This window comes from Ambystoma mexicanum, chromosome 8 (assembly GCF_040938575.1).
Source record: "Ambystoma mexicanum isolate Mex_15411 chromosome 8, UKY_AmexF1_1, whole genome shotgun sequence".
In the NCBI taxonomy this organism is placed as follows: Eukaryota; Metazoa; Chordata; class Amphibia; order Caudata; family Ambystomatidae; genus Ambystoma; species Ambystoma mexicanum.
Window position 1 is genome coordinate 331,472,254 of NC_090929.1, and position 27,554 is coordinate 331,499,807.

Below are 27,554 nucleotides of genomic sequence, written 5' to 3' on the forward strand. Positions count from 1 at the left end.
GCCAGCTTCTTAAAGAAACTGGGTGAGCCGAGGGCAGAGGCCATGGAGGACATGGACCTCGAAGAAGCACCGGACGAAGGAGGGGGTCAAACCCCCACAGTGGACTCTCCGGCCTGTGGGGGGTCAAGCGAAGGGACACCGACCAGAGAGGCTGGCAGGAGGTACCCCCCTGAGAACAGGGCGTGGGAAACCTGCCCACCTTACAGACTATGTGACAGACTGAGATGGGAAGGCTGGTCGGTAGTTCCGTCCAGGCCGTTGGGCAAAGTGCCATCGGGGGATCCAGGGTGGCTGCCAATAAACGGGGGACGTGTGGGTGCTCTAATGTGTGCTGTTAAATGTGTGATAGTTTAGACCATCCTTTTTCAAGTTTTGTTGTTATGGAAAAGGAGGAGTGTGGCGCTGGCCCTTTAAGGGCGCGCACACAACGGGGTGACGTTCACTCCTTTGCGTGCGCTGTATAAATAAATGGGGCGGTCCCAGATGCCGCAGTGCCACTGGGGAGCCCACACGAGCAACATCACGTCTCCGTGTCAGTGTGTGTATGCGAACGGGGGGCTCACGGTAATGCACTCCGAGTAACTGCTAACAATGAAGCGTTTAATTTCTTTCACCTCTGGAATATTCAGGCAGGGGCACACAAATTTAGGCAGCCACGTTACTTCATTCCCCCCTTTTATTTTTGAAGCTTCAAAACTCTGACCATTTCAAATTTCACTGCCAGAGGTCCAGGGTCTATTCTGAGCAGCAAGGCCTCTAATTTCAAAGCTCTGCTACCAGAGCACTTTCATTTTCACCACGGGTGGGCCTGGGATCTCTCAGGGCCTGCCCGTAAAGCGACACACGGGCCACGCACACACGTTCCTCGTGGCTCCTCATAGCTTTGAACGCAGAGCTGACACACTGCAGTCAGTCATTTCTGTTCCCAAGCGGGCGTCCGACCTCACCACGGGGTTCTTGTGCTTTGTTGCCAATGTTATGTCTGGACCCCTGAGGCACTGTGTCCAGATACACAGTTGCTGAGGACACCCAACCAACATACACAGTTGCAAGGATAACTCTGTTGGACCATGGGCACACGTACCACTCTTGGCCTGGAGGGACCCGCGCCACTCAACATACAGAGTTGCTACGCAGGTGCTCTGTGGCGCAAAATTACATGGAAGGCAGAGTGGTCTCGCAGGGGCTCTGCCTCGGCACAGGAGGCAGGGACAGCATTGCCTCGCAGGTGCACTGTGATAAGGGCTCTGCAGGGCAGGCCCTGTGCCTGTGAGGCTGCTGGCATAGTGAGGCAATGATGCACAGCAGGCAGTTGTCTGGTGGAAAGACTGGCGAGTGGGAAACCGCTCCTCTCTTTTATTCACTTAGTCACATGGTCACAGACATGTGACAACAATACGAGCACTAAGCAGGGACTAATTCTTCTTAAAGGGGCAGCACGCCACAAGGACCACAGTCCTGTAGAAAAACCTGACTTCTTTAGGTTGCATTGAACTTCCAATACATTATCTCAGTTAAACATAGCCCTTTAGTTTTCTGTTTGTTATACTAAAACTCCTTGAATCACATAACTTGGATTAGGTTGTCTATGGATCTCATCAATAGTCACAGTACTCACTAGTAGGGAATTTCCTGCAGCTTCATTGCTTCTAGGGAGTAGCAGGTGTTCCTGCTGCTTATGGTGATTGCTGCTTCCTTCCTCTTCTGCACTGACTACTCTGCTAGTGAAAGCGTTTCATGAGGCTAGCAGAAGGGTTTGAGATGTGGTTCAAATAATGAGTGACCACTTTGTTGGTAGTATTTTATTGAAAAACGTAAGACCGATTTAAATATAGTGTCTGCTTCTCCCTTCATTCTGGTAACTTCCTCCTCAGCATATACTCAACCGAGGGATATTGCATGAAAATGGCAATCCCAGGATTCTGTGCTGAGCATTATCCTTCAAAGAATCTGTTGGCCTCACCCACAAGGCTCTCCTCATTGGCCCACCATGACAGCAACCTTTGTGGCATGATCCACCACATCTTTTGAAAAACTCACAATCCCCTTTAACAATCGCCAGCATGGGCTGCTTTTTACCATCTCCGAGATACTCCATTTGTTCCAAAGGCTCCTGCAGACCACTGTTGTATCGACCCAGAAGGGCCCAAGACCTGGCTGTCCGAGTAGTGCTTGTGGGTAGAGTGCATACCTTTTACCAGAAGTGTCCATTCTGCAATTCTTTGTCCGGTGGAACAGAAGAAACAAGTGAGGGTTGATCTAACGGTTTCCTGGCAGTTATCATAATGGGGGAGCATGGAGGCAGGTATTTCTGAGAGAGGGAGGGGGAATATTTAGGGGCTCTGTGTTTCTTAACCAGCTTTGTTTGTAGAGCACTGTCATCAGCAATATGAAAGTTTCCATTATTGGTTCAAAAAGACCTGGCACCCAAAACATGAGAGGGGAGGAGGGTTGTTGGCTTCCAGCCATTGGAAGATGATGGAATAATCTTGTTGATATACAAACGTGGGACTATTTACCTTCATCGGTGTTCTTTTGTGGACCTCCGTGCAAGTTACCAAGGCATCCATTGGTACAAACCTGATGGCTATACAGGCTGGGGAGTAGTCCTTCCTATCTGAGCTAGAATCTGCCTGCCAGGTGGAGTTGGTCAACTTGGTGGTATGACAGGGCTAAAACATTTTCTTAAAGACTTGTCATGCAAACAAGGTCTGTCCTGCATGTCCAAAGGCCAGACTCTATATGACTATATAGTGCATTTGGGGAGTAAGAATAAGCCTGGCTGCCTTATGTGATGTCAGTTTTGCATATTGTACATGCCTGCCTATTTCCCTGTCTTCTTCCTTGCTTGAAGCTATTTTAAAACAGCGTTTGTGCTTTTTGGAGGTTAAAATGGTTACAATAAAATACAAAAAATCCAAGATGGAGAAAACACAAAAGAAAAAGCAAATAAACTGAAAAGGGAAAAAAAGTAAAAGATATTTATTTAGAGAAATAAAAAAAACAGATTAGCAACATTGCACCGAGATCAAAATCAGCACATAGATTCCAGAAGAAACTGGAGAAAACCTTTAAAAGCATACATGGGTAAGCACTGCTGCGACTGGTGGAAATGGTTGCAGGTATTGTGCTTTGACAGGTTTCAAAGGACCCGAGGGTGTGGGAAGTAGCCTGCTCACATTAGTACAATCAGTGTTTCATACTTATAACATTTGTCTCTACACTTTGAGGAAGAGACTCATTGCATAGAGGCAGCGAAGTATCAGATATCTCTAAATGCACAGGAATGCAGAAGAGTCCATACCACACAGTGCAGTTGAAAATACAAAGGCCCTCATTACGACCCTGGCGGAAATCGAAAAACGATGGCGGAAATGCAATACCGCCATCGAATAGCGCTCGGTGCGATTATGACCCGTCACCGTAAAGTACGATGCCATTAGCGACACCGTAGTGAACGCCAACGCTAACTGCACCAAGTACGCGCACGCGCGCCATGCAAAACTGTAATTACCACCATGGCGCAACGGTACGCGAATTCTGACCCTAGCGGACATTTACCTAACGCCATCAAGCATGGCGGAAAGTACCATTCTGCCATGGTGAGAATTACGGCATCGCGAACCAACCGTAAATGGCCCTACTGAGTGCCTGTACAACACTCCCTGCCCACATTGCACAACTCCTCGTAGGTGCAATGAAGTCACACAATGCAACCAGTGAAATGTACAAGTCACCCATGCATGCCAACGAACAAATGAATGTAGGGGCTCCAAGTGCCTTGTGAGTGGCCATCCATATTTGGCATGTCACCATTGCCGTACTGATGCAGCACAGGCATGTGAAGGTTCAAGTACAGCAATATGAACTGAAATATGAGACAAAACAACAACAGGCCCCCATCGCTTGACACCAGTGTAAGGCAACACTCAAAGCAGTATCCTGAGGGAGACTGCACCAGCCCTGTACTCTTGCCAGTAAACAAACCAACCATCAGCATAAGCATGTACCACACAAGTTGGCAGAGTGACTGAGCAGCCAGGCACATCTCAAGAGGGGCCAATGGGAGCTGCAGGGCACAGATGGCACGAATACAGAAGCTATTCCAATGGACATGACCTCAGTCTCCCTCCAAGAAACGCACGCAAACACAGGCACCTGTGACCAGCCATATTCTGATAATCACATCATTCCACCAATCCACCTGGCTGACCGGCATCTGTTACACAAAAGCTAATCCCCCGCCCCTGAGCATGACAACATCAAAACAGTCATAATGGCAGCCCCTATCCCTGACCTCACTGGGCTTCGTAGGCAAACGCGGCCAGTACAGTACCACGCAACTATACTCAGAAGCCGGAACCAAATGCAGATCTTCTCACAATACATCGCTCCACAAATAGGAACATGCTACATTACCTGCAAAGAATAACGCTACACGGTCAATATCAGAATAAAAATTTAATGCACAACAAAATCACCAAGCCCATACAGCTATTAGGTCATGAACTCCAAAATATATTTCATTATTGTGGGCTGCATCCGCAATAAATGACCAGCTTCTTCTTGTGTGACGCCCTGTTCCTTCATGGTACACAGGGGCTACATTCACGTTCAAAAAGGCAACATGGAAGCGCCTAGAACCGCAGGGCCGTCCCATTAGGTAGGCACTAGTCCAGCTGAAAGGTCGATATGTTGCTCCTAGCCACTAGTACTGCGTAAGGGCATGTGGCCCATTGGCGATCGTCCCATAAGATCGTAATGGTGCTCCACTGATTAACTCGAAGCAGCAGGTGTCGGGAGTAAAAGCCATCTGCAGGAGTGGCATACAGATGGCAGCGGCAAAAGGGGAGGAGATACCTGTCACCCAAATGAAATGAAAAAGAATAGTATGGGCATCAGAACCTCATTTGAATTACTCACTTCAATGATCACACTAAATCTACAGCCATGTGCATGCTAGGCCACTCAAAAGGATTATTCCCACCCAAAAATCACTTGCGAATCATAACTATATTAATCGAGGTGAAAACACTATTACAAACGAGTCTTCGTGTGCATGCGTGTGTTAAAACAGAATCCATTAGATGGGATTAGTAACGTGCATAGACACAAGTGTTTGAAGGCGCGCCGAGACAGGGAGGGTTCAACAAGGGCAGATAGACGATGGTCCCACTATGGCAGCTCTGCATCACATAGCGCAGGGGAAGTGGATAGATTCCAAAAAGCCATGTACATGGCAAACTTTCAATTAAATCATCTGTCCATGCATCCATACATCATTCCCTCATCCCGGTATGAAAACGCCTGATTATTTACTCACATAACATGTGAAATTTCCATTGAGTCTGTGCGTAATGCAGTCTGCAAAATCCACTGTGCTCCAGCCCGGAATTCCAGTGTTGTGAAGTAACATGTATTTGGGAACGTCCTGCCTTATCGTCCACTACGCTATTGCGCATCCCATACTATTCATATCAATCATTGCATTCTCGCCATGGCCCCTGTCCGAAGGACATTAAACAATAGAACGTTATATTTGCAGTCAGACCTCTGGGCGTCTCCTCGCCGCTAGCTGAAAACCGAAAGCGCTGTCCTTCGAATTCCTCATTTGCAACATCACGTCGAAAAGGCATCTGTGACCGCTTGAAATCACAAATTCATCCATGTAGTGCGGCAGTGTGTGAAAATGGCAACTGGCTTCACTCACAAATGGGACGCCCCGCCCGTCGGTGAACCTCGGTACAGTGCTGCATGAGGGTCCACCGTTAATCGAGTACTACATTCCACTGACCCTTCACAAGTTTGTTCGCGACTGCAAAGATAGTATGTGAAAAATGGGACCATAGCAGAATGAACATATAAACCAATATTTCACTGCCATCGGGATTAAATACATGATTGTAATAGCAAGATGCCATGCGTCAAATTGCAGCGTTGTGTGCGGGACGTGCTCGCCCAAAGGGGATTGCAGCTTGCACAGGTGGAATGAATCACCACAGGTGGAGGCTATACAGCCTGAAAACACATAAATTGCACACCCAACCCCCTCCCACAACCACACCCACTCCAAAATGCTACCGGCAGGACTAGCGATGTTGGCCCTGGGGGACCTGATAGCACTGCAAGTACTCCAACTTCAAGAAGAAGACGAACACCAACTACTACAACAACCGGCCGCACAGAGGAGACGCAGGAGGAGGAGGAGGGCAAGGCAGGGCCAGCAAGGCCCACCAGCACAGCCACTACCACCACGCAGGCAGCCCGCAATCCCACGCCTCCGAGCTCATCCGTTCAACCTCACTGATGAGCAGATCCACACCCTCTACCGTTTGGACCGGGACACCATAACCGCCATTGTGGACATGACACACGCTGACCTTGTCAGCATGATAGATACCCCAACCGCCATCCCACCCCTACTGAAGGTGGTGTCTGTACTCCACTTCCTGGCCACAGGCACCTACCAGCACCCAGTTGGACAGTTGCATGGCATTTCACAGCCACTGTTGTCATGGACACTATTGCAAGTGCTCGATGCCCTCCTGAAGCACGCAGACGACTACATCTCTTTACCACGCTCGGAGCATGAGATTACAAACACAAAAGTGGGATTCCATGCACTTGCCGGCATACCGGGTTGCATTGGTGCCATCGACTGCACCCATGTGGAATTGGTTGTCCCACATGCCATGGAGGTCCAGTACCGCAACCGGAAACAATATCATTCTCTTAATGTACAAATGGTGTGTGACTCCAACAGGATCATTACACATTGTTGTGCCCGATTTCCTGGATCAACCTATGATTCTATGGTCTTGAGGAACTCTACAATACCACGCTACATGGAGCGACACGCAGGGAACAGATCCTGGCTACTCGGTGAGTCTCATTTCATGAATGATAATGTGGGGTATGTGATGCGGCAATGACCTGGCAGGAAGGGGGGGGGGATGCGTACGTAGCAATGTCATTCCACAAACATCCTTTATTGTCCACATACAGGTGATGCCGGGTATCCACTGAAGAGATGGCTCCTTACACCACTCCGGAACCCACAGAACCAGCATGAGGAGGACTACAACCATGCCCACTCACGTACCCGTGTAGTCATAGAACAGGCATTCGGCCTACTGAAGGCTCGTTTCCGCTGCCTCAGCAGGTCTGGCGGGGCACTCCTGTACCGCCATGAGAAGGTTGCAAAGATGGTCATGGCATGTGTCATGCTACACAACATGTGCGTACGTAGAAATGTGCCCATGCCCCCTGACGCAGAACTGCAAGCACCTGAAGATGGTCATGATGAGGGTGGGGATGTGGCAGCACCTCAAGGAGTCCGCGAGGCACAGGAGGCCCATGAAATTCGTCAGAATATCATAGATTCATGCTTCTAGCACTCACGCCTGGTGGCTGATACATGGACACGGGACTTGTGGCACTGTGTGTGTCTGGAACATGCACAATATGGACTGTACGCCTATAAAGGCCTCGTACACAAAGATCAATGTCCACACATCTCATTGGATGATTGTGAAATGTTTATAGCATATGTGAAATTATGTTACATACCCCATCGACCCGCCACCCAAGAAAGCCCAACACACCCCCTCCACCCTCCTACCTCCCCCCCGAACACCAGTGTCCAAAGATGCTCATTGTCAGTGGGCAGACGCTATTGCAAGCCCCCTCTCTGGGTATCAGGGGCACCCCTGCCTGTGGAGCGCAGGTTCCTCCCAGATCTACGTTGGGGGCTGCCCTGGACGGAACTTGCAACGGATGATGTCTCTGCCTGCTCACGTCCATGCATGTCCCTAAGGGTTTGTGATAGCTCAGTGAGCACACGGCGCACAGCGGCAAGTTCAGCACATACGTCTTTGGACGTCGCATGCAGTTCCCCCCTCAGGCTCTCGGTGCTTCTCTCCATTTGTGCCCTTAGTGTCTCTGTACTTCTCTCCATTTCTGCCCTAAGTGTCTCAGTAGATGTTTCTATGGCTGCCTTAGTACCCCCACATTCATCAGCATGCTCCTTGAGGAGCGTGGCCAGTTGCTGCTGTTGCACGATCACCTGGTCGAGGGACTGTTGCCTCTGCTGGGCCATGGCCATTTGCGGTGGTGTCACAGAGGGGCTGATCACCTCATGTTGCCTTGCCACAGGGCTTGTGGGGGATGGCCAGTCGTCGTCTTGTGGGTGCCCCTGCGTGGTATCCTCATGGTGTACGGGATGAAACAAACAGGGGGATTGAGACAGGTCATGGATGGATCCTACATCGACAGCACCGTTTTCTGTGTCGGAGCATGCTGCCAATAATGCAGTGTCACCTATGGTGCTGCTGCCACCAGAAGCAGTGCCTTCTGTGGCATCCATTGGGGGGACCTGTGGTGCTGCTGTTGTGGGCATGCTGGCTGCTGGGGTGCCTGTTGAAGTCCCCTCCTGTGTGCTGCCACTTGATTTGTGCTGCTGCCGTGTCTTGATCCGTGCAGCTCAGGTGGAGGGTCTTTGCCCGTTGGTCTTGGCCCTCTTTGCAGGTGTGCTGATAGGGGTGTTCTGAAGCTCGTCGTTTGAATCGGACCCTGTGGTGAAGTAAAGGAGGGCGAGCGTTATTTATGGGTCTGTGGAAATTGGAATGGCAATGTATCACATGCATTGGGGTGGTACCTGAGGGTGATTTGGGTCAGGGCCTTGGAGGTGGTTTCATTTTTGTGTGGATTGAGGATGCAGTTGTTTTGCAGCCTGCAGTTAGGGTGTGCATGCTGCACGTGTAGAGGGTGTTTTTAGGATTTTTAATTATTTATGTATTTAATGTGACTTTTAAAGTGCGCTATCAGGCCAATGTATGTGGACGTTCTCCTGGACATGTGTTTCTGTTGCACTATGTGGACACATGGTACTTCACATGATTGGACATTGGGGATTTAGCATTGTTTTATTTGGCCCACCTACCTGATTCTTCAGATGTCTGCACTCCTTTCTCCATCCCTCCGACTCCCTCTATACTCTCCATTCCAATGGTGGAGGCACAGATTTCTTCCCAGGGGGTCAACTTGATGGGTGATTCCGATCCTCCCCCGGTAGCTGTGGCAATGTTACGGTTGGCTGATAGTATGCTCCGTACGCGTATCCGCAAGTCGTCCCATCGCTTTCTGCATTGCTGTGGGTTGCGGGGTGCGGTCCCCACCGCACTTACCCGCTGTGCCACCAGGGCCCATGTGGCCTTCTTGTTCGCAAGTGCCGTCCTGGTCATTTGCGTCGAGAAGACGACGGCAGCATTCTCCTGGAGGGTCTCTGTGAGCACGGTGAGTTCCTCATGGGAGAAGTGGACCTGCCGCTTGCGGTCGCACGCTTTTTTAGCAACTTTTCCCATTTTGATTGTTTGCACTAGGGTGGCTAACGGGTTGGGATGTGTCTCAGGGTAGGATTTTTAATGGTTGTGTTGGGATTCTGCTTTTATAGGTGTACGGCGTGCTGTTTCCCGTTCCGGCCCCATGTTTTTGCTTCCGTTTCCGTATATTTACGGTCACCGTATTTTGCGATTACCGCTCATTACAGTGACCGCTATGATGGGTGGCGGAATTGCACCTAGGGCGCCGTACGACGGCGGTGAGGGGCGTTTTGGGGACATTTCCGCCATCGCGGACTTTGCACTTCCGCCATGGCGTAGTGCTCGTGCCCGATGGGTCAGAATTAGCCGCACTTTACTCCGTCGTGCAATGGCGGAAACGCTATTTACGCTATGGCGGTCAGGTCAGTTACTTTCCGCCAGGGTCGTAATGAGGGCCAAAGTCATGACCTCTGTAAAGCAGAGAAAACAAATGACCTGCATATAGTAGAGCAAACAAAAAGAGTACATCTCCTTCAACCATAATTAACCAATGCATAAGCTCGCTACCAGACCACTCAATTGCTCTCCATTGCCAACTCATTCTGTATTCATGGAATCATCCAAACATCACTAAAGATGGGCCAATTACATACCCACATCAAGACTCCCCACACTGACCTAGAGAACATCAGTAATTACTGAGTTCGGAGCACATCTTCTCTTCCTCCCTAAATGCTCTCCTCGCTCTTGCGGTCCCCCCCCCCTGCTCCTTCTCTGGGGTCCTTGATATAAGTGTCTAGCCATTAATTGCGTGGGGTTTCTTTCTATCCACAGTACCAGCCTCCTGGGGATAGGACTGGGCATGAGGGAGTTTGTGTCCTGTCTGACCTGTAAGGTCAGGCATGTGACATGATCACATGACCCATTCCTTTTCAGATTACTGGGCTCCCAGTGGCCTTCCATCAATATTCTCACTTGATACACACTCAGAGAAGATAAGGTCCTACAATGGTTCACATTAATCTTGGGAGACCCATATCCATGTATCTAAATCAGCAGATCCAGATCATCACTGCTTTCAGTCACCTGTGGTGTCCACCATGGTTTCATCCTCTCCTCAAGGATCTGTGTATGGAACCAGTGGGAGTTATATATGGCAACCGTGGAATCTGCATTGATTATTATGCCAATAATTAGATACGTTATAAAGGTATGGTTTGTCTTCACATCCACCAGGTCATGCCTCTCCTTGCTCCAATCGTAGAGGTGTACAGCATGAATGACACCCTGACCTGAGAGTGTGTGTGTCACTCAAAATCAATGCCCCAACCCCACATTAAACTGTGACTAACATTCATGAAATGTGTAGGATTATCATCTTAACCTTCCCCATGTACCAAATGACCTTGCGTCTGTCTTGATAGCCCTCACTCCATCAGGTCACACATTGCAAAACTAAATTCAGAGAGCCTGGCCCATATGTGAGGGTTCAGAAATGAAAGCCAGGCACACAGTTGTCTTGTCTTTGGTTAAAGACTTTTATTTAACTGAAAATGGGTTGAGAAATGCCTTTATGGCCCTATGCTAAAGAGGAGTTTCCTTACCTATAACCAAAAACTAAGGGTCTGTCTGTATCAGGATGTCAATAACTGAAAAAGCCATCCTTGTGTCCAAAATGTCCTATCTTGACCCTCACACTATAAACAAAGGACATTTCCTCAACCTGAAATTGGCAACTGAAGATTAGATTAACTCTAACAGAAATGTTCTCCAAATGGGAAGACCTTGGACCCAGAAGATGATTCCCTTCCCCTGGATTTGAATTGGATGGCAATGTCTCTTTTACTAACAGTTTCTTGTGTCTCTCTCCTGGATTCACAATGTTCCTGTTAAGCAACAAGTTCTGCAACAGTCTTTCTTTAACACAAATGTCTCTTTTGTCTAGCAAACACTGTTCCTCTTTTTAGGACTTCTTGTAGCTTTACTACCTTCCAGGCATACTCCCCTGCCAGGATTCTTTGTGAAATTCACTTGCCTGGTATACTCCCCTTCCAGGTCTTCTCTTGTGGTTTCACTTGCCTGGTATACTCCCCTGCCAGGATGTTATATGCAGTTCATAGTCCCTCCGTATGAACAAGACTGTATATACAGTGAAATATTTTTTCAAACTTTGCCCCACACTTGCATCTCATGTACCTTTATCTCTGTATAGGTGTGCCAACCCCCTTCCCCCTCAACTCAGTACAGATAACATGATAGGCAGAACAAATGGTTCCATTATTGCAGAAATCAGGACTATAGTGCCTTTATTTACAGTAAAAAGTGCACATGGCACTGTGCACATTTGGGTTAAAATGATCCAGAAAGTGAAGGGTGCTTTAATTATCACACACATATCATGAGTATATAAAATATATCACGAATAAGGGATACAAAGTGAGAAAGGGTTAAATAAATAATAGCTCTCTGTAGAAATGATCCAATGGCAGGAAAAATATATTTCAAAATGGATACCTCATGCTCAAAATGGAGTCTAGTGTTAAGGCCAGGTGTGGAAACCTTGACAAATGTTGATAAGCAACAGAGGTCAACACATGAAATGGTCTTTGGCAGTATCTCGCAGTGAGATAATTGAGTCTGGGAGGTTACACTTGGAACTTGGTAGGAAAAGCAGACACGATTCATAATGAGAAGGGGATGATATTCTTTGTGTAGACCAATTTGACAAAACCAGCTGCAGTATTTGGCATCATATAATAGAGGTTATTTATTTTTCCACAGCATAAAGACACTAACTAACTTGGCAGGACCTCGAAAATCAGATACGTTTTTTTTTGTAGGAGTTGAGAACTGTTATAATGTGTCCAGCCAGATCTAAAATAAGATTATCAGATTTGTGAGTCAGAAAAATAGTTTCTGCCAACTATGACTAATGTGGGCTTGGTGCGCATCAGATAAGACATCCAATTGTAGGGAAGGGAGGGGCTTTCTCCGATTAAAAGGACCTATCAGAGGCATGCTCTAACAAAGTAGCAATTTGCATGGGGCTGTTGCATCATCCAAAATACCCTATATAAGCAGGTTGAAGGCAAAATGTTGCTGAGTGCTGTTTCAGAGTGTTTTGTGTAACCACACTTAATAAAGTATGCTGAGAAAAACTCCCAGGTTGCCTGATTTACTTCTTGCGTCTGCCGTTGCCTCTAAGAAGTGTTCACAGATGCCAGATGGGAAGAAGACCACCTGTTCATCTCATTGGAGCGTGACTCTGTTCTTTGCCTTTTCTGCATTCAAACAAACTTCTTATTATGCTTTGATTCTGCTGCTTTCACATACACTTCTTGCATTTCTGGTATTTGTAATCTCAAAACATTCAAACTGTTGTTGGTGTGGTTGCCACAATAGCCCAGGATCCCCACTTGCTTTGGGTCGACTTACTGGTTCTCTGCAGCATCTATGGCCCTGCTAGTGCTTTTGCAGCGGGGCTCTGCGGCTCGTTTCCCACTCTAGATGCTGCAGATGTCCTTCCGGCTCTCTTCACAGTTGCACGGTCACACACCTGCTTCTCTTCAGGACCTGGTCAGAAGAACGCTGCTTCTTAGAGCAGCCGAGCGCCAAGGAACTCTCGCGCAGCTCCCAGTATCTCCACAGCACTTCCTGCTCTGGCTCTGCATCTCTCCTTCAGCTTCTGCGTACACCTCTGCTGCGCCACACTGGTATCTGTCTCTCACACTCGAAAGCCTTCTCCTTGGAGCCAATGTCTTCTCCTGCACTGCTTCTGCCTGTAGTGCGATTGCCAGCTTTAAATGTCCCATGCACAGGTATTTCTGTAGAACAACTAGTCTGCACATTTACATTCAGACATCTGTAACTTTGTGCCAACTCCTTCATCCTCCTCGTCTCTGTACTTCTGGGATTATAGGAGTTGGCGTCCATAGATGTCAATGACTTTATAGCATTTTATCTCAGTAGTTTGACCTCAGTGGTCATCTTCATACAAAGGTGTATTAGATGCAAAAAGGGGTTTGTTGGAGCCTTGTGTGTCTATGTCAAAGATGGGTTTTTGACCAAAGGAATCATGAGAAGAGGTTTCTTTACTTTCTCTGCAAGGGGAAGTAAATACCTGATAATATGTCATCAAGGTTTTGGGTATTATGGGGTCTTCTTAATGGGGAAGGGGGAATACTGTGTCTCGTCCAGTGAAGTCATGACATGTCCCCGGTAGCTGTCTCCTCCCACGTGATCCTCCCTGATATAGCCACTGCCCAGTCAACGATCAAGCAGCTGCCACTCCCTTGCCACATGGAGTCCACCGCCGGGGAATCCGTAATGACTCCACTGGATTCATCACACATAGCAGTCCCCACAGTGGATGGTCACACCTTACCTCCTGGATGTCCTCTTCCTTGCAACCATAATGTCACACTTGGATGGTGCAATTGCCCTACTTATAGGCATTCCGCACACATTCCCAACTACCATCAAAGCATTCCTTGCAAGACGTAAAGAGTAGCAGGATTTAAATCATATTACTCCAACTTTGATCATATTACACTGGCTCCACTGCAGGTGTGCATCACCTTGAACTGCTGGTGCATTATCAATCAGGACATGAAAGCGAAGTCACTGTAATGCCTAATAGAGAAACTAACCATCTCTGACTGTCACTGCAAAAACCAGGAGCACTCCCTTCCCAAGGTTTAAAATTCAATGTTGCAAAAGAGAAAAAAAACAGAGGCAAGCTATCTTTGTCTATACCCCAAGCTTTTAGAACACCATCTCCTCCAGTTCAAATGTGCACCGAAACTCTGGGAACTCAGAAGAAATGTTCTATGCAAGGAGTACTTTTAGGAGCTTGGGTCCCAAACCAATAAAATGTGCAATCGTCCAGGACTCTGCATCTCATTTGAGAATTGGAAGGTCTAAATACCCTACACTTGACACTCAGAATTGAGGTTCTCCATACTCCCAATGTGTCCCTTCCTTTACCCTACAGTCCATTGTTACTCATGTGATTGTGAATAGTTTCCTTTGACAAAATATATAGGATGTCAATCTATACTCTCAGTATGTTATGTATAGCATTGTGTTTCTTCTGAATGCTAGGGGTGTGCTTTGAAAATAACCCAGCTATTAATACGTTAAAATAAAAAAGTTATGTAAGGACAGAAGCACACATGTAGAAAGAGTTCCCGGAGCGCAGATATCTACAGTAAGGATGAAACTCTGAAAGCAGGCTAACTTACGCGTTTTTGATGTGGCTTGTCTAGTATTTCCTTCAGCATCCTCCGCTGCCAGTTCATTGTATTGTCCCGGGTCTTCCGCTCCTGGATAAACCTCTGCTCCATCTCGGTCAGCTCTGTCTAAAGAGCATCAGCACCAGCGGTGAGAACATGTCAAAGCAAGAAAAAGAGAGTGGAGACAGAAGGGGATTAAAGAAGTGAAGATGGATGGCAAGACTAATGGAAAAAGAAGCACATTGTTACACTCTGGTTGTCAACCCAATTACAGGCAACAAAAACATGTGCAATCTTTAACTGCCTTCCAATGAAGAGCACTTGACATATTAAGTTTAAACGAGGGGGTGGTTATTCCCATTGGTAATCCTAGCTAACAACCATTTTGTAATCCTCTGAGATTCGGATACCTATATTTCTCTAAAATTAGCATGGCCATCTTTCAATTTTGGTTGCTCTTAACATTGCTCTGGCTGATGCTATATGGAATCGCATTAGAAAACGATTGTATGCATCATTTATTGCCAAACATTAAAGCCACTGATAAATATTTGTGTTGTGAAATGTTACTTTTTCATTTAAATATATGTTTAATAATATTTTAAAGACTCTGAAAGGTTTCAAATTAAGTCAGAACGAAGAAAAAACATTCCAACAGAAGTGTGCCAAGTCAGAGTTTATTCACACAATTCCATTCCTGGTGATATATTCCATTTTTGGGGCGATTTTCAATGCAAGAGAGACTCAGCATGAGTGACTTTTCTTCTGAAAAAGGCTGTTTGTTAATTCTGCTAATGTCAATGGGAACTACTATAGCACCAGGTATGATTACAGTGTAAATTGTTTTACTACTGCTTAATATTCAGGAATTAATTGGTTAGTGGACAATGCCTAGAACGCTAGAGGTCAGTATTGAGTGCTGCATTTCTCCCAGCATGTGACAAGAATCAATGTTTCCATGGTCTCCAGTCAATATTTTAACGTCATATTTAATTTCCATATCTGAAAAATGCAATGAGACAGGGGAACATAAGTGGTTCCTAATAGTGACATCCCAGAGGAAAAAATGCCTTCTAGGGACGCAAAGGGTGGAAAACAAACATATAACCACTGACATTTGGGTATGATTTTTGTTTTGCCTGGAGTTGGCTACCACCGGCAAAGTCAGAACCTTCTTAGTAAGGTATTGCTCTGTACCAGCATTAATCCCTGTGGGATCCTCGACTAGTTTCCATTGTCCACAACAAGGTTGTCACTGCTTTTGTAAATGGAGATGCTGTTTGTGGCGATGTGGGGACCCCAGCCTGTGGGATGCTCTACTGGCTGAAAAATGATGATCACAAATGTGCACAGTAATTTCAAAAACAAAATTTTTTCTCAAAATGAGCCCTCTTTGTAACCTATGCATATTTGCATCTTACACACATTACACTTGCTTCATACAGGGAGTGCCTTCCTAAACCACTGTTACGTTGTTGCTCACCCTGATGAAGGCTTGGCCTTCCAAAGAATTCTGGCCATAGATTGCCGAAACTCGAGTAGGCGGTCTCTTTACAGTGATTCCTTCAGTAGTTTTGTTTTGTGTGTATTATAATTGGGCAACTATACCATTGTGTTAGGTGAGCGAACCCACAAGTGTGGCTTACGGTGTACATTCTGTCAGGTTGCCTTTTTAATTTTGTGGTTGTTTCCTCTAGGTAACTCTTTCTGTCCACTTTGTGTCACTGTGGTGGTGGGTAATTGCTTTCTAATAGTTTTGTGTGTTTTTTTCCTTTTTGGGTGGCACTCGATTTTCCTTCCAATTGAATTACTTTTATTGCTTCAATTTTTCTAATCGCTCAGATTTAATTATTTTTGGATACATGTTTCAGGTGGAAAACATTACATATTTTTGTAATTTGTCTTATTTGTGTCTGATTTCGTTTTCTGTTTATACATTTTGGAAATGTGTTACAAGTGCCTTGGGAATAGTGGACCTGCGTCCCTGTTCTTGCTATTTGGGTATGATGGTCAGCATAACAATCATAACAATACAATACTGACCAGTAATATACATTTTATACAATATTAGTGACTTTTAGAAATTGATTTACGTTTGAATATTCTCATCACTCATGTTGGGAACCCCGTAACTTTAAAAGTATATTTTATCAACACCCGGGGTGGGGGAGCAAACCAATGAGGTTGCTTGGATTGCGGGCTGAATCCCACGATCTCAGCCTATGTTTCGAGCAGCCTGATGGCTGCTCCCCCCTGCCATCTTCCTCCTACCCTGCCCTCCCTTACCCTCTGTTTTTCAGATCCCTTCTCACCCCCCCTGGACCACATACCTGATTCCTTTGGCGGCGGTGGCGGCTGGATGCCGCCACCGGTCCGTGTCCTCACCGGCCACCATGGAAATGGAAGAGGGACTCCATATGGAGCTCCATCTTCAGCTCCATGGAAGCTATCTTGGATAAGTATTTATTTCTGAATGACTGGGACGCCACGAGGTGTCCTGGTCATTCACACAAAATGCATTGATGTTAGCACCCTGGGTTCCCTAATTGAAAACCTAGGGTGCTAATAGCAATAAGCACCCGTTCTGGGGGCTTCACAGGGTGGTTACGGCGCTGTGGCCCAGTGTTAAGGCCCTCGCTTTGCTCGGGCCTATAACTTCCTATCTATAGGTTCCTTGGGAAGGAAGCTTAGAGAATTCGTGGAATCATGGACAGGAAGGTCGCCCACTGGGTGTGGGCACAATCAAAGTTGAACAACAACATATACAACATGTCAACACAACAGTGTTTCGGCCATTTTGCGTGGAGCTAGGTGAGCTCTAGTGGTGTAGGCCTTCATCAGGACAGGAGTGTCTTTACGAGTGAAGTATCCTATGTGGTCGAATCCGAGGAGCTCAGTGGCTCAGACTTTGAAGTGGGAACATCCACTTCCACAGGATGGATTCGTCATCTTGTGTCAAAAAGGCGCGGTCGTACCTATCGCGAGCGCATAGTTCTGCCGAGATGGTTCTTGCGGTGGTGCGGTGTCTCGGATGCAGAAGATGCAAGTGACCCACTCAGGGTTGTAGCAGTGGTCACTCCACAGCAGACAGATCTACCTGACCTTGCTCATTTGTTTGTTGATATTATTATACCCACCTGGGCAGAGCAAGGCAGTAACCAGGTACCCTTCCGAATACTATTACGAATACATACACTGTAGCCTGCCAACCTCTAACCAATCAATGCTGTTCCCCTGAGTCACAGTGTACATGAATTCCCATGATATCCCATAACACTGGCCCCAGTGAGGGTGGGTGGCATATGTGAATTAGGTGATAATTACGTTTGTGAGCAGGCCTTAACTGATGACAATGGACTTCCAGCCCAAGGTAACAGGCGAATGGAAGCAGGGCCATTTCCAGCCAGCGCAACATGCCCTAGAGCTAATTATTGCCATTATCATCTGGACAAAAAGTCTGTGGTGCCAATGGTTAGTTTATTTTGGTGGAAAAAAGAAACTACAAAACAAGATGGCTCCCACAGAAATGGCAAAGTGAGCTCTAGCAGCATTCCCCCATTGGCAGCTCAAAAAAGAAGGAAGATGAGCAGCTGGGGCCGGGAAAAGGAGAGGCAGCAGGTAAGTGTGGCAGCAGCGAAGAATTTATAGAGTAGCCAATGTACTAACCACCCCACTGCTGCTCCCCTCCAGCACACCACTCATATACTATGCACGCCCACTGGGATAGCCAAATTATACACAAACACACACCCAACAAAAATAAGATTTGCATACAACAAACAATCCCTGACACTGGACCTTACCCATACAGATAAAACAAGCGAGTGCACACAACCACAACCTTAAATACCAGCCAAACTACAAAGAAAACACACAGAACCGACATAAACATTCACAACGAAAACAACCCAGGAATTCGGCCTTACCCGTACCGCTACAACAAGCCAGTGCACGCAATCAACCATGTGCAAGCCAACACACATAGGTGCCAGTTTCTCCTGGTTCTCCAGTTTCCCCTATCACTCTACCCTCACTAACCAACCCAAACCTCTTTCTTGCAGAGCCACTTAAGCACCTGGAGACTGCCCCTGGGTGGTAGCAGTGCATTGTATAAATCAACATAACATAACATAACATTTAGCCCAATTGTGTTAGTCAGCCATATCTCACATTTAGCCCAATTGTGTTAGTCAACCATATCTCGCATTTCACCCAATTGTGTTAGTCAACCATATGTCGCATTTAATTCAATTGTGTTAGACAGCCATATCTTGCATTTAGCCCAACAGTGTTTGCCAGCTATATCTCGCATTTAGCCCAATTGTGTTAGCCATAACTCGCAATTAGCCCAGTTGTTTTAGCCAGCTATATCTCGCATTTCGCCCAATTGTGTTAATCAATCATATCTTGCATTCAGCCCAATTGTGCTAGTCAGCCATATCTCGCATTTAGGAGGATAGGAAATGTACTGCCACTAACAAACCATACTAAAATCTCACCCTTCTGCATACACCTCTCAAACTCTGAATTAAACACAGCCATACCTCTACAGCACCACAAATTGCACGTACTTCACAACACCACAACAACAAAACAAACCACACATAATCTCGGCCAACACCACATGGCTGCCACCAACCGAAATACACACCTGCGCTCAGTGACCGGTGTATCCGAACTGAAGCTGCCAACAGCACATACAGCGCTTTTGCTCTTTTCCCCGCTCAATCCTGCTAACTTACCCGCTGCCCTCCTTGTAGTCCAGATCCGCCAGACTGCTATGAGACCTCACAGGTGGCATCATTGCACAGTATAAGAACCTTTAAAATAACAACATAACATTTATTTAATTGTTTTTGAGGAGTTCTAGGGAAGTGAGGAGCCAGAAAGAGCAGCCAACAGATTGCTCAGAATGCAGGCTGAGATCGGTGGATTCAGCTGGCTTTCCGAGTAACCTGAGCTAAGCTGCGCATCTTCTTGTGTCGTTGTGCCCACACCCACTGAAGATATGTACATTCCTTCATGAAGCTGCCCTGCAATTATGATGGTGGAAATTGTTTGCAAATAAGGCACACGTTCAAGCCGAGCCTCTTGTAGATTAGGCTATTGAGTGTCCTGGTAACTGTCTATTCACCTTTTCATAACAAACCTTTATGCAATACACAATCTACCTGGCAATTTATATGCTTTGAAATAGGTCATCCCTTATTCTAATTCGAACAGCTCAGCAGCAATTGATGAGCTTGTATGAAAGTCTTGGTTCTTTATGAGCATTACTTAAAAGCTCTATTTGCAGCCCTAGTATGAGGCCCTCTTCCATCTGGGCATTCTGGATTTTGATATTTTGATAAAATAGTGTCAATGGCATGATTAGGCTCAAATGAAAACTGGACAACACCTTTTGTGTAAATTGACAGTTAGTCCTCAGTATCACCTTGTCCTTGAAAAATTCAAAAATTGATCTTGAGTCACTCAAGCTTGAGTTTCTGACGCTATTCTTGTTGAAGTAATAGCCAAAACCAACATAATTCAAAAAAGAAGAATGCATTGTTTGAAATGGGGCAACCATCAATCTGACAAACCAGGTTGCTCTTCCATGCCAGAGCTGGCTGGTAAACTTGAGGAAACTTGCGAAGAAGCCTCATAAGAACTGTAAACAATAATCCATAACCAGTCTCTTCCTATGCCTGGTAACCGCAAACAAATGCACTCTTATCGATGGATGTTGTGACCAAACCTTGTTAGCATCAGCAAATAGGGCAAATGTCATATCCCTAATTCTGATTCAAACAGTCCACGAACAAGTGGGGAGCTTGTATAAACTGGATGAAAAACCGCAGCATTACACAAGCTACATAAGCATTTCCCTTATTTACCCTTAATTTGTCCTTGTGATCCTGCTCTTACCTCTGCTTTTACATCCATGCAGCCTTGACTTATGTGCAAATGTCTGAACTTTAAGACCGCCAAAGCTTTACTGCTAGACATAGCGATGGTGGCTAGTGATAGAACACCTTGTCCTATTGTCTGGGTTGTAAGTTATGATGATGAAAAAGCAGGATGTTCTGCTCCATGGACAGCTGCAATAGGTTTCTGAACCTCTGTTGTCCGGCACACATTGAAGAAACTTAGATTACCTGGCAAGATGCACTCCTTATGTTGTTTGTCACTATCTGCATCAGAAGAATTTGAAGAGACGCATACAGTAATTGATCTGACCAGTTCATTCAAAGAATAATACATCTATTTCTGGAAAACCTATCTTCTAAAAACCATCTGCAATTGAAATGGATCCAACTCCGGTTCAAGACACTATTTTAATTCTCTGGTTTGAGGATCTGATGTGGCATTTTGGTTTCCTAGTAGATTAATGATTGATGCCTGCACCTGATGATTGCGTGACCACTCCCACAGAACCTGAGACTCTTATGATATGTTCATTGATCCGATTGCCCTTGCTTTAAATGTAATGCATTTGCATTGTCCATCAGAATCTTCACTTCATTGTTTGCCGCTAAGAGGAGCAAGACCATGAGTGCCCACGAGTTTGCCCTATATGATGTTAAGCAGCTCTGCCTCTATCTCTAACCAAGGGTCCTGCGCCTGACAGTGATCTAGATAAGCTCTCTGTCATGAAAGTGGTTTTTCAGTACTCATTGTCACTCAATTCGTCTGCTCCTGAAGCTGCTACCATTTGTTATTGGGCAGGAGTTCTCTTCATAGGATTTTCATATTGTCCTGTCCTCCCAATCCCCTTCCTTTTGTTGCCATTGCACATGCAGCAGTTCCTGCTGAACTCTTCTGCAGCCTAGGAACAGGGTTCAACTGTATTAACGAGGACATCAGACCCAACATTCCCTTGTACATGCTGACACATTGTTCTTTTGCTGCAGAAACTATATTTTGCAGAGCCAGTTTGACTTCACTTATCTCTGTATTGAACATATAGGCCACGCACTGTATACTGTTAGATGGGTCTAGTGATGATTTCTCCTTATTGATTGAAAAACCAAGTTGAAACTGAGGACTTTCACTGTGTTTTTGGCTCCATACCTAGTCAGGGGAGTGGATTAACCAATTTTTGGGGTGGCGTCCAGTGCCAGCATTTTGTACACCCATTTGGCACTGATTTCAGACCAATGGGTGGAACCTTTAGCTGTAAATGATTCCTCCCCCTAAGCAATCGTAACTCAAGAACCTTCAGCACCTGAGCAATGGCAGATGAAGGTTTGCATCGTGAAGATCCGAGGCACACTGGAAGCCTTCTCTTTGAACCAGTGGACTCACGTTTTGTAGCATTACCATTTTTTATGTTTTCTTTATGATGCATTTGTTTAACACTTTCAAATCCATAACACGTCTGTCACTTTTTTCTTCCCTTTTGTCAGGCAAAAAAAGAAGTCGCTCGGAAGTAGCTGTTCTGCGTTCTGCCAGGAGACTCCGGGCTACATGCTATGAGCTACTTGAGGATTGGATCTCCTACGACGCCTATCCCGCCCCTAATCTCTCTCAACAATTGACCTGAAGCCACGCCCCTTTACTCAGCGTCAATAAAACAGGCCGGCCACGTGCTCCTGCGCGCGCGCTCCGATAAGTAGCTCGGAAGTAGCTGTTCTGCGTTCTGCCAGAAGACTCCGGGCTACATGCTACGAGCTACGTGAGGAGAGGATCTCCTACGATGCCTATCCCGCCCCTAATCTCTCTCAACAATGTAAAGGAACATTTGTGGACACTCTAAATTCTCTAAATTATTTATTCTTGGTTAATGAGAATTATAGTCTGTAATTTTATACTTTACTTCTTTTTAGTGAACTGAAGCCACGCCCCCTTTACTCAGCGTCAATAAAACAGGCCGGCCGCGTGCTCCTGTGCGCACGCTCCGAGAAGTAGCTCGGAAGTAGCTGTTCTGCTGTTCAGCTGTGGCTTGAGAGGCTTTCTTTTTGTTTTGCCCATTCTCTGCCCGTATGCGCTGAGTCCAAGATTCTTAGGTTTTTTGATGCATCTCCACATTTAGAAGTCTGAGGTAAGATTAAGTCTAAGGCATAGAGTTGTGAAGTCTGCTCATCGATACATGCGTTAAGTTACGCTCACAGGTTGTGTTGTGTACTGCATACTTGCTGTGTCTAGCTATCCGCACATATATGCACTCGTCAAGATGGGTGGTTGATTACAGCTTGGGCAGATACTGAGTCAAGCTGTATAAGACTCCTCTGATGTTAGTGTTAAATACATCTGAATAAAGGCACAAACGAAGAACGTAGTGAAAATCCTGTTGGGCTCACGTCCCTTTTCATTAGCCTTAATGTCTGTTTACAGAGGGAAAATAATTCGGAAAGCTGCGTTTCTTCCTAAAATCCTGACACGTCATGCAAGTATGGCATTGGCCGTAGCGACAGTATTGCCTGGCGCGTCGGACACAGATGACGATTTAATTGAAAGTGCACAGCCTTGTACAAATGTCTGTGGTAGCGCCTCAGATATGTGTAATACTGTTTTTCCTGTTTCCTCTCAAAGCCTGTATGAAGTGGATAGTACCTTAGTTCCTGATAATATGTTACCATGTGACCTAAATTCAAGCTTGTTGTTTGATAATATGCCCCCTATTTTTAGTACAGCGGATCAATCCTTAATGGGAACCACTAAACATCTAGAAACCATCACAGAGGGTGAGGTCAATCAATTTTCTAATAATGTTAAAGTAAATCTAGAAAATGAACATACTAGTGTGAATGGGCTCATGTTTATCGAGCTCAATAAGCAGTCTAGACTGCTGAATTAAATTGTACTGCCATTAAGTGCCTTACCAGAACTGTGCTCTAGTATAATGAACGAGTGGGAGGAAAAATGCAATAAAAAAACACTAAATTCGGATTTGGTGCATCAAAACATTTGTGGTGGTGTCCTAACAGCAAGTACTCAAGAGGCTAGAAGTGTACCTTGTCATGATGCCTACCTCCAAGGAGCCAGGTCCGACCCAGCAACCCCAGAGGCAGGCATCATTTCCCCCAGGGAAGTGCCAGCAGCCCCAAGCTGGGGCCCTTTGGACACAGTCCTGGCGCCTTAGGCGCCAGGCTCATGTTGGACCCCTGTTCTGGCGCCTTAGGCGCCAGGCTCATAAAGCTAGACATGTGTTCAAGTGTTTTAATGTGCACTTACCTGATGCAGACCATGCTGCTACGTCCAGGCCCTCTTGAGGCCTGAATGGAACTACTTTACCTGTGGGACTACTTTCCCTGGGTGTGGTTGGGGAAGGATACATACCTGATCGGTGGAAGGATACATTCCTGGAACTTCTTCCAAAGCTATTTAAACCACACCCGATCAGCAACTCACGCTTCGCGTTGTTCTGCTCCTCGCAGCTGGACGCGTGTCAGCTCCTGCTTCTGGAATTCAGCCACGCCTGTCAGCATCCTGGGTCACCTGCTAAGAGAGAATTGGAGAGAAAGAAGACCTTACCTGCTAAAGCAGCATCACAGAGACATCACACCGACAATCCTGAAAGGGAAGACATAATTTTAAAAGCATTTCGCTTCGATCGCTGCAGCGCTGCATTTCACTCACCTTTCCTGGGCACCTCCATCTTCAGCAGCGATCATCCAGATCCGCAGCCACTTCCCAGAGCCTAGAGAGAAAAAGACAAGAACACAAGGTGAGAGAACGAAGGGAATAGGAAAAGCTCAGTTTCCTTCTAAGACTTACCTGTTGGGTAATTCCCATTTCATTTCGGGTCCTGCCGCTTTCTGGCATTCCGGACCCCGGTCCCTATGGGGAAAAAAGACAAAGACATTGAATGAGCGAATGCAAAGACATTACCCGAACGCTCATCCAGAACTTACCTGTCATTTACTGGAACTGCACGTTTCACTTCGGGTCGGCGCCATATCTCCGGCATTCCGAACCCCGGCCCCTAAGGGGAAAAAGACATAAGCGTTAGCGCTTGCTGCAATAAGACAATGAACATTATTATTAAGCTTGAACTTTTGAACTTGCTACAGAACTCTTACAGCGCCTTACCTGAATAGTCAAGCTGATTTGAACTCCCATCAAACCTCAATCCAGTGAAGTAACTGGGTTTCAACGCGCCCCTGCATCAGAAGCAGGATGGAGAGCTCATCCTTCCTGACCCTAAGGTGAGACTTCACGGGGAATCGAGGAAGGGTATCGTGGAGGGTTGGAAGGGAGTGGGAGGCTTGAGCATTATTCCGTCAGTAGGTAATACACCCTTTTCATGCACAGGGGAATATTCCTGCGAACCAGTGAGTCCATCTTCAGAGTCCTGCGCTTCACCATTGAAGAAGCATCAGCACTCGAAGCCAGACCTGCGCCTCCGTGGGAATCAGGTGAGCGTGACAGAACGCGAAGCCTACCCACAATTTCCCACCCGGGCGCTATGGAGACTTCCGAGACAGATCAGCTGGCCCAGCTTTTGGGGCAATTACGGGCAGAAGTGCACTCAGCCCGCCAGGAGACTAACGCTCTCAAAAGAGAACTGATCCTATCCAAGGAACAAACAGATGACCTAGCCAAAAGGTTATTGCAGGCCCAGACAGGGCACACTCCTTTACCTAATTCCGGAGGTACTTCCACATCAATGGGTTTGAATAACCCGGTACAAACCAATCTACCTGAACACTTGCCTTTGGCCCCGCCAGAACGTTTTGCGGGGGATCCCAAGAAATATGCTGTCTTTATGAACCAATGTCGTTTACACTTTCCATGCAGACCCGGGGCCTTCCCTAACGATCAGACCAAGGTAGCCTTTATACTATCTTACCTCAGTGGCAGTGCTGCCGATTGGTCTATTCCATTGGTAAATCAGGATGATCCCATTCTCCAGAATTTTCAGGGTTTCCAGGCCAGCATGGAAAGATTGTTTGCTCGACACTCTCAAGGACAGGCCCTTGATAACGAACTGCTATCCTTACGACAAGGTAATCAGGATCTCCTGTCCTACGTTGCCACCTTTAATAGACTGGTTGTGGAAACTGGATGGCCAGAAAACAAAAGGATCACATTGTTTCATCGAGGCCTGCGCGGAGAGCTTAAGGATGTTCTAGCTCAGATAGTAGATCCACCCCAGGTCTGCGCAGACTACATAGACTTGGTGGTTCAACTTGATCACAGACTTCAAAACAGAAAAGCAGATCGGTTCAAGTACGAAACCCGAGTACCGATCAAAACCCACGCTAACTCCACCGACGTATCCGAACCTATGCAAATCGGCGGTGTTAAGGAACAAGAGAGAAGGCGGCAAAAGCAACTTTGCCTGTATTGCGGGACTTCCGGTCACTTTCTTCGAAATTGTCCGGTTAAACCACCTAAGAAGGTGGTTGGAGCCACTGATAACGATTTATTGACACCTGATTCGGGAAACGACCTAGCCCGACAAGCGTAGGGGTCCGCTTGCCGAGCTTGAAAACAAACTCTTTGACCTCGCATTTTGTCATGCCAATGGTGCTCGTGGACCCAAAACAGCCTCAGCTGTTGCATGCTATAAAAGCATACATCGACAGTGGAGCTATTGGAAATTACATAGACCGTGAATTGGCTTCCAGGATTAAGCTCCCTCTCCGCCCAAAAGTAACCCAAGATGTCATTACTACAGTAGATGGAACTGAAATAGCCTCAGGGCCTGTAACGCATTCCACTATTGAAATGACACTGGTGGGTCAGGATGGACATCGGGAAGCAATCGTGTTTGATGTGATCAAGGCCCCACAATTTCAAGTAATTCTTGGAATTCCTTGGTTAGAAACACATAATCCCAGAATTGACTGGCGAGCAAAGAAGATAAGTTTTCCTGATTGTGAACCAACTTGTTACCCAAGAAATCCAGTTATGGGTCTAGCCTCAGCAACTTCCACCCCTGTACAGCTACCGTCAGAATACCAAGAATTCCAAGACGTTTTTCAGAAGGAACAGGCTAACACGTTACCTCCCCATCGGTCCTATGATTGCCAAATCGATCTGGTACCCAATGCTCAACTACCTTGTAGTAGGATTTATGCTCTTACGGAACCTGAGAACCTACATTTGCGTCAGTATTTAGATCAGTACCTAGCCAATGGTTTTATTCGCCCGTCCAAGTCTCCTGTCTCCTCAGCTCTGTTCTTCGTGCCGAAAAAAGAGGGCGACTTTAGAACATGTTTAGACTATCGCACCCTAAATCAAATAACGATTAAGAATCGTTACCCTCTGCCCCTGATCCCTGAGCTTATCGACCAGGTGAAAGACGCTTGTGTGTACACCAAGTTAGATCTCCGAGGAGCTTATCACCTGGTGCGTATAAAAGAAGGCGACAAATGGAAGACTGCATTCCGCACCAAATTTGGGCTCTTCGAATATCAGGTGATGCCCTTCGGTTTGTGCAATGCACCTGCCGCCTTTCAGTACTTTATGAATGATGTTCTTCGGGAACTTATCGACGTCTGTGTCATTGTTTATATTGACGACATCCTGGTGTACTCTTCTTCAGAATCCGATCACAGAAAACATGTTAGGGCAGTTCTTGAGAAATTGCGCCAGCACAGACTATTTGCAAAGCTCGAAAAATGCGTTTTTCATACCACAGAAGTGGAGTTTCTCGGATTCATCCTGACACCTCAAGGAGTCCGAATGGACTCGCGAAAGGTGGACGCCATCCTCAAATGGCCATCTCCTAGCTCGGTGAAGGGAGTTCAGAGCATGCTCGGCTTCGCCAATTTCTATCGAAGATTCATCCCGAAATTTTCCCGAACAGTCCAACCCATCACAGCTCTCCTAAAGAAAAATAAACGCTTTGAATGGACTCTTGAGGCCGAACAAGCCTTTCAGGACCTGAAAACCAAATTCACCTCTGCACCTATATTGAAGCACCCGCACCCAGATCTCCCTTACATTGTGGAAACCGACGCATCCAGTTCGGCCATGGGAGCTGTCCTGTCGCAAAGAGACCCAGAAACTAACCAACTACACCCAGTAGTCTTTTGGTCCAGGAAATTTTCTCCTCCTGATATCAACT

The 27,554-nt window shown here is 46.4% G+C and overlaps 1 protein-coding gene across 1 annotated transcript in view; it reads right to left on the reverse strand.

Moving 5' to 3' along the window:
* CCDC183 (coiled-coil domain containing 183) overlaps nt 1-27,554 on the reverse strand; it is an 893,120-nt gene that overhangs the window by 491,945 nt on the left and 373,621 nt on the right. Inside the window, exon 7 of the mRNA XM_069612154.1 lies at nt 14,564-14,680. Within this exon, the coding sequence (XP_069468255.1) occupies nt 14,564-14,680 (117 nt within the window). The remainder of the gene's footprint in view (nt 1-14,563; nt 14,681-27,554) is intronic.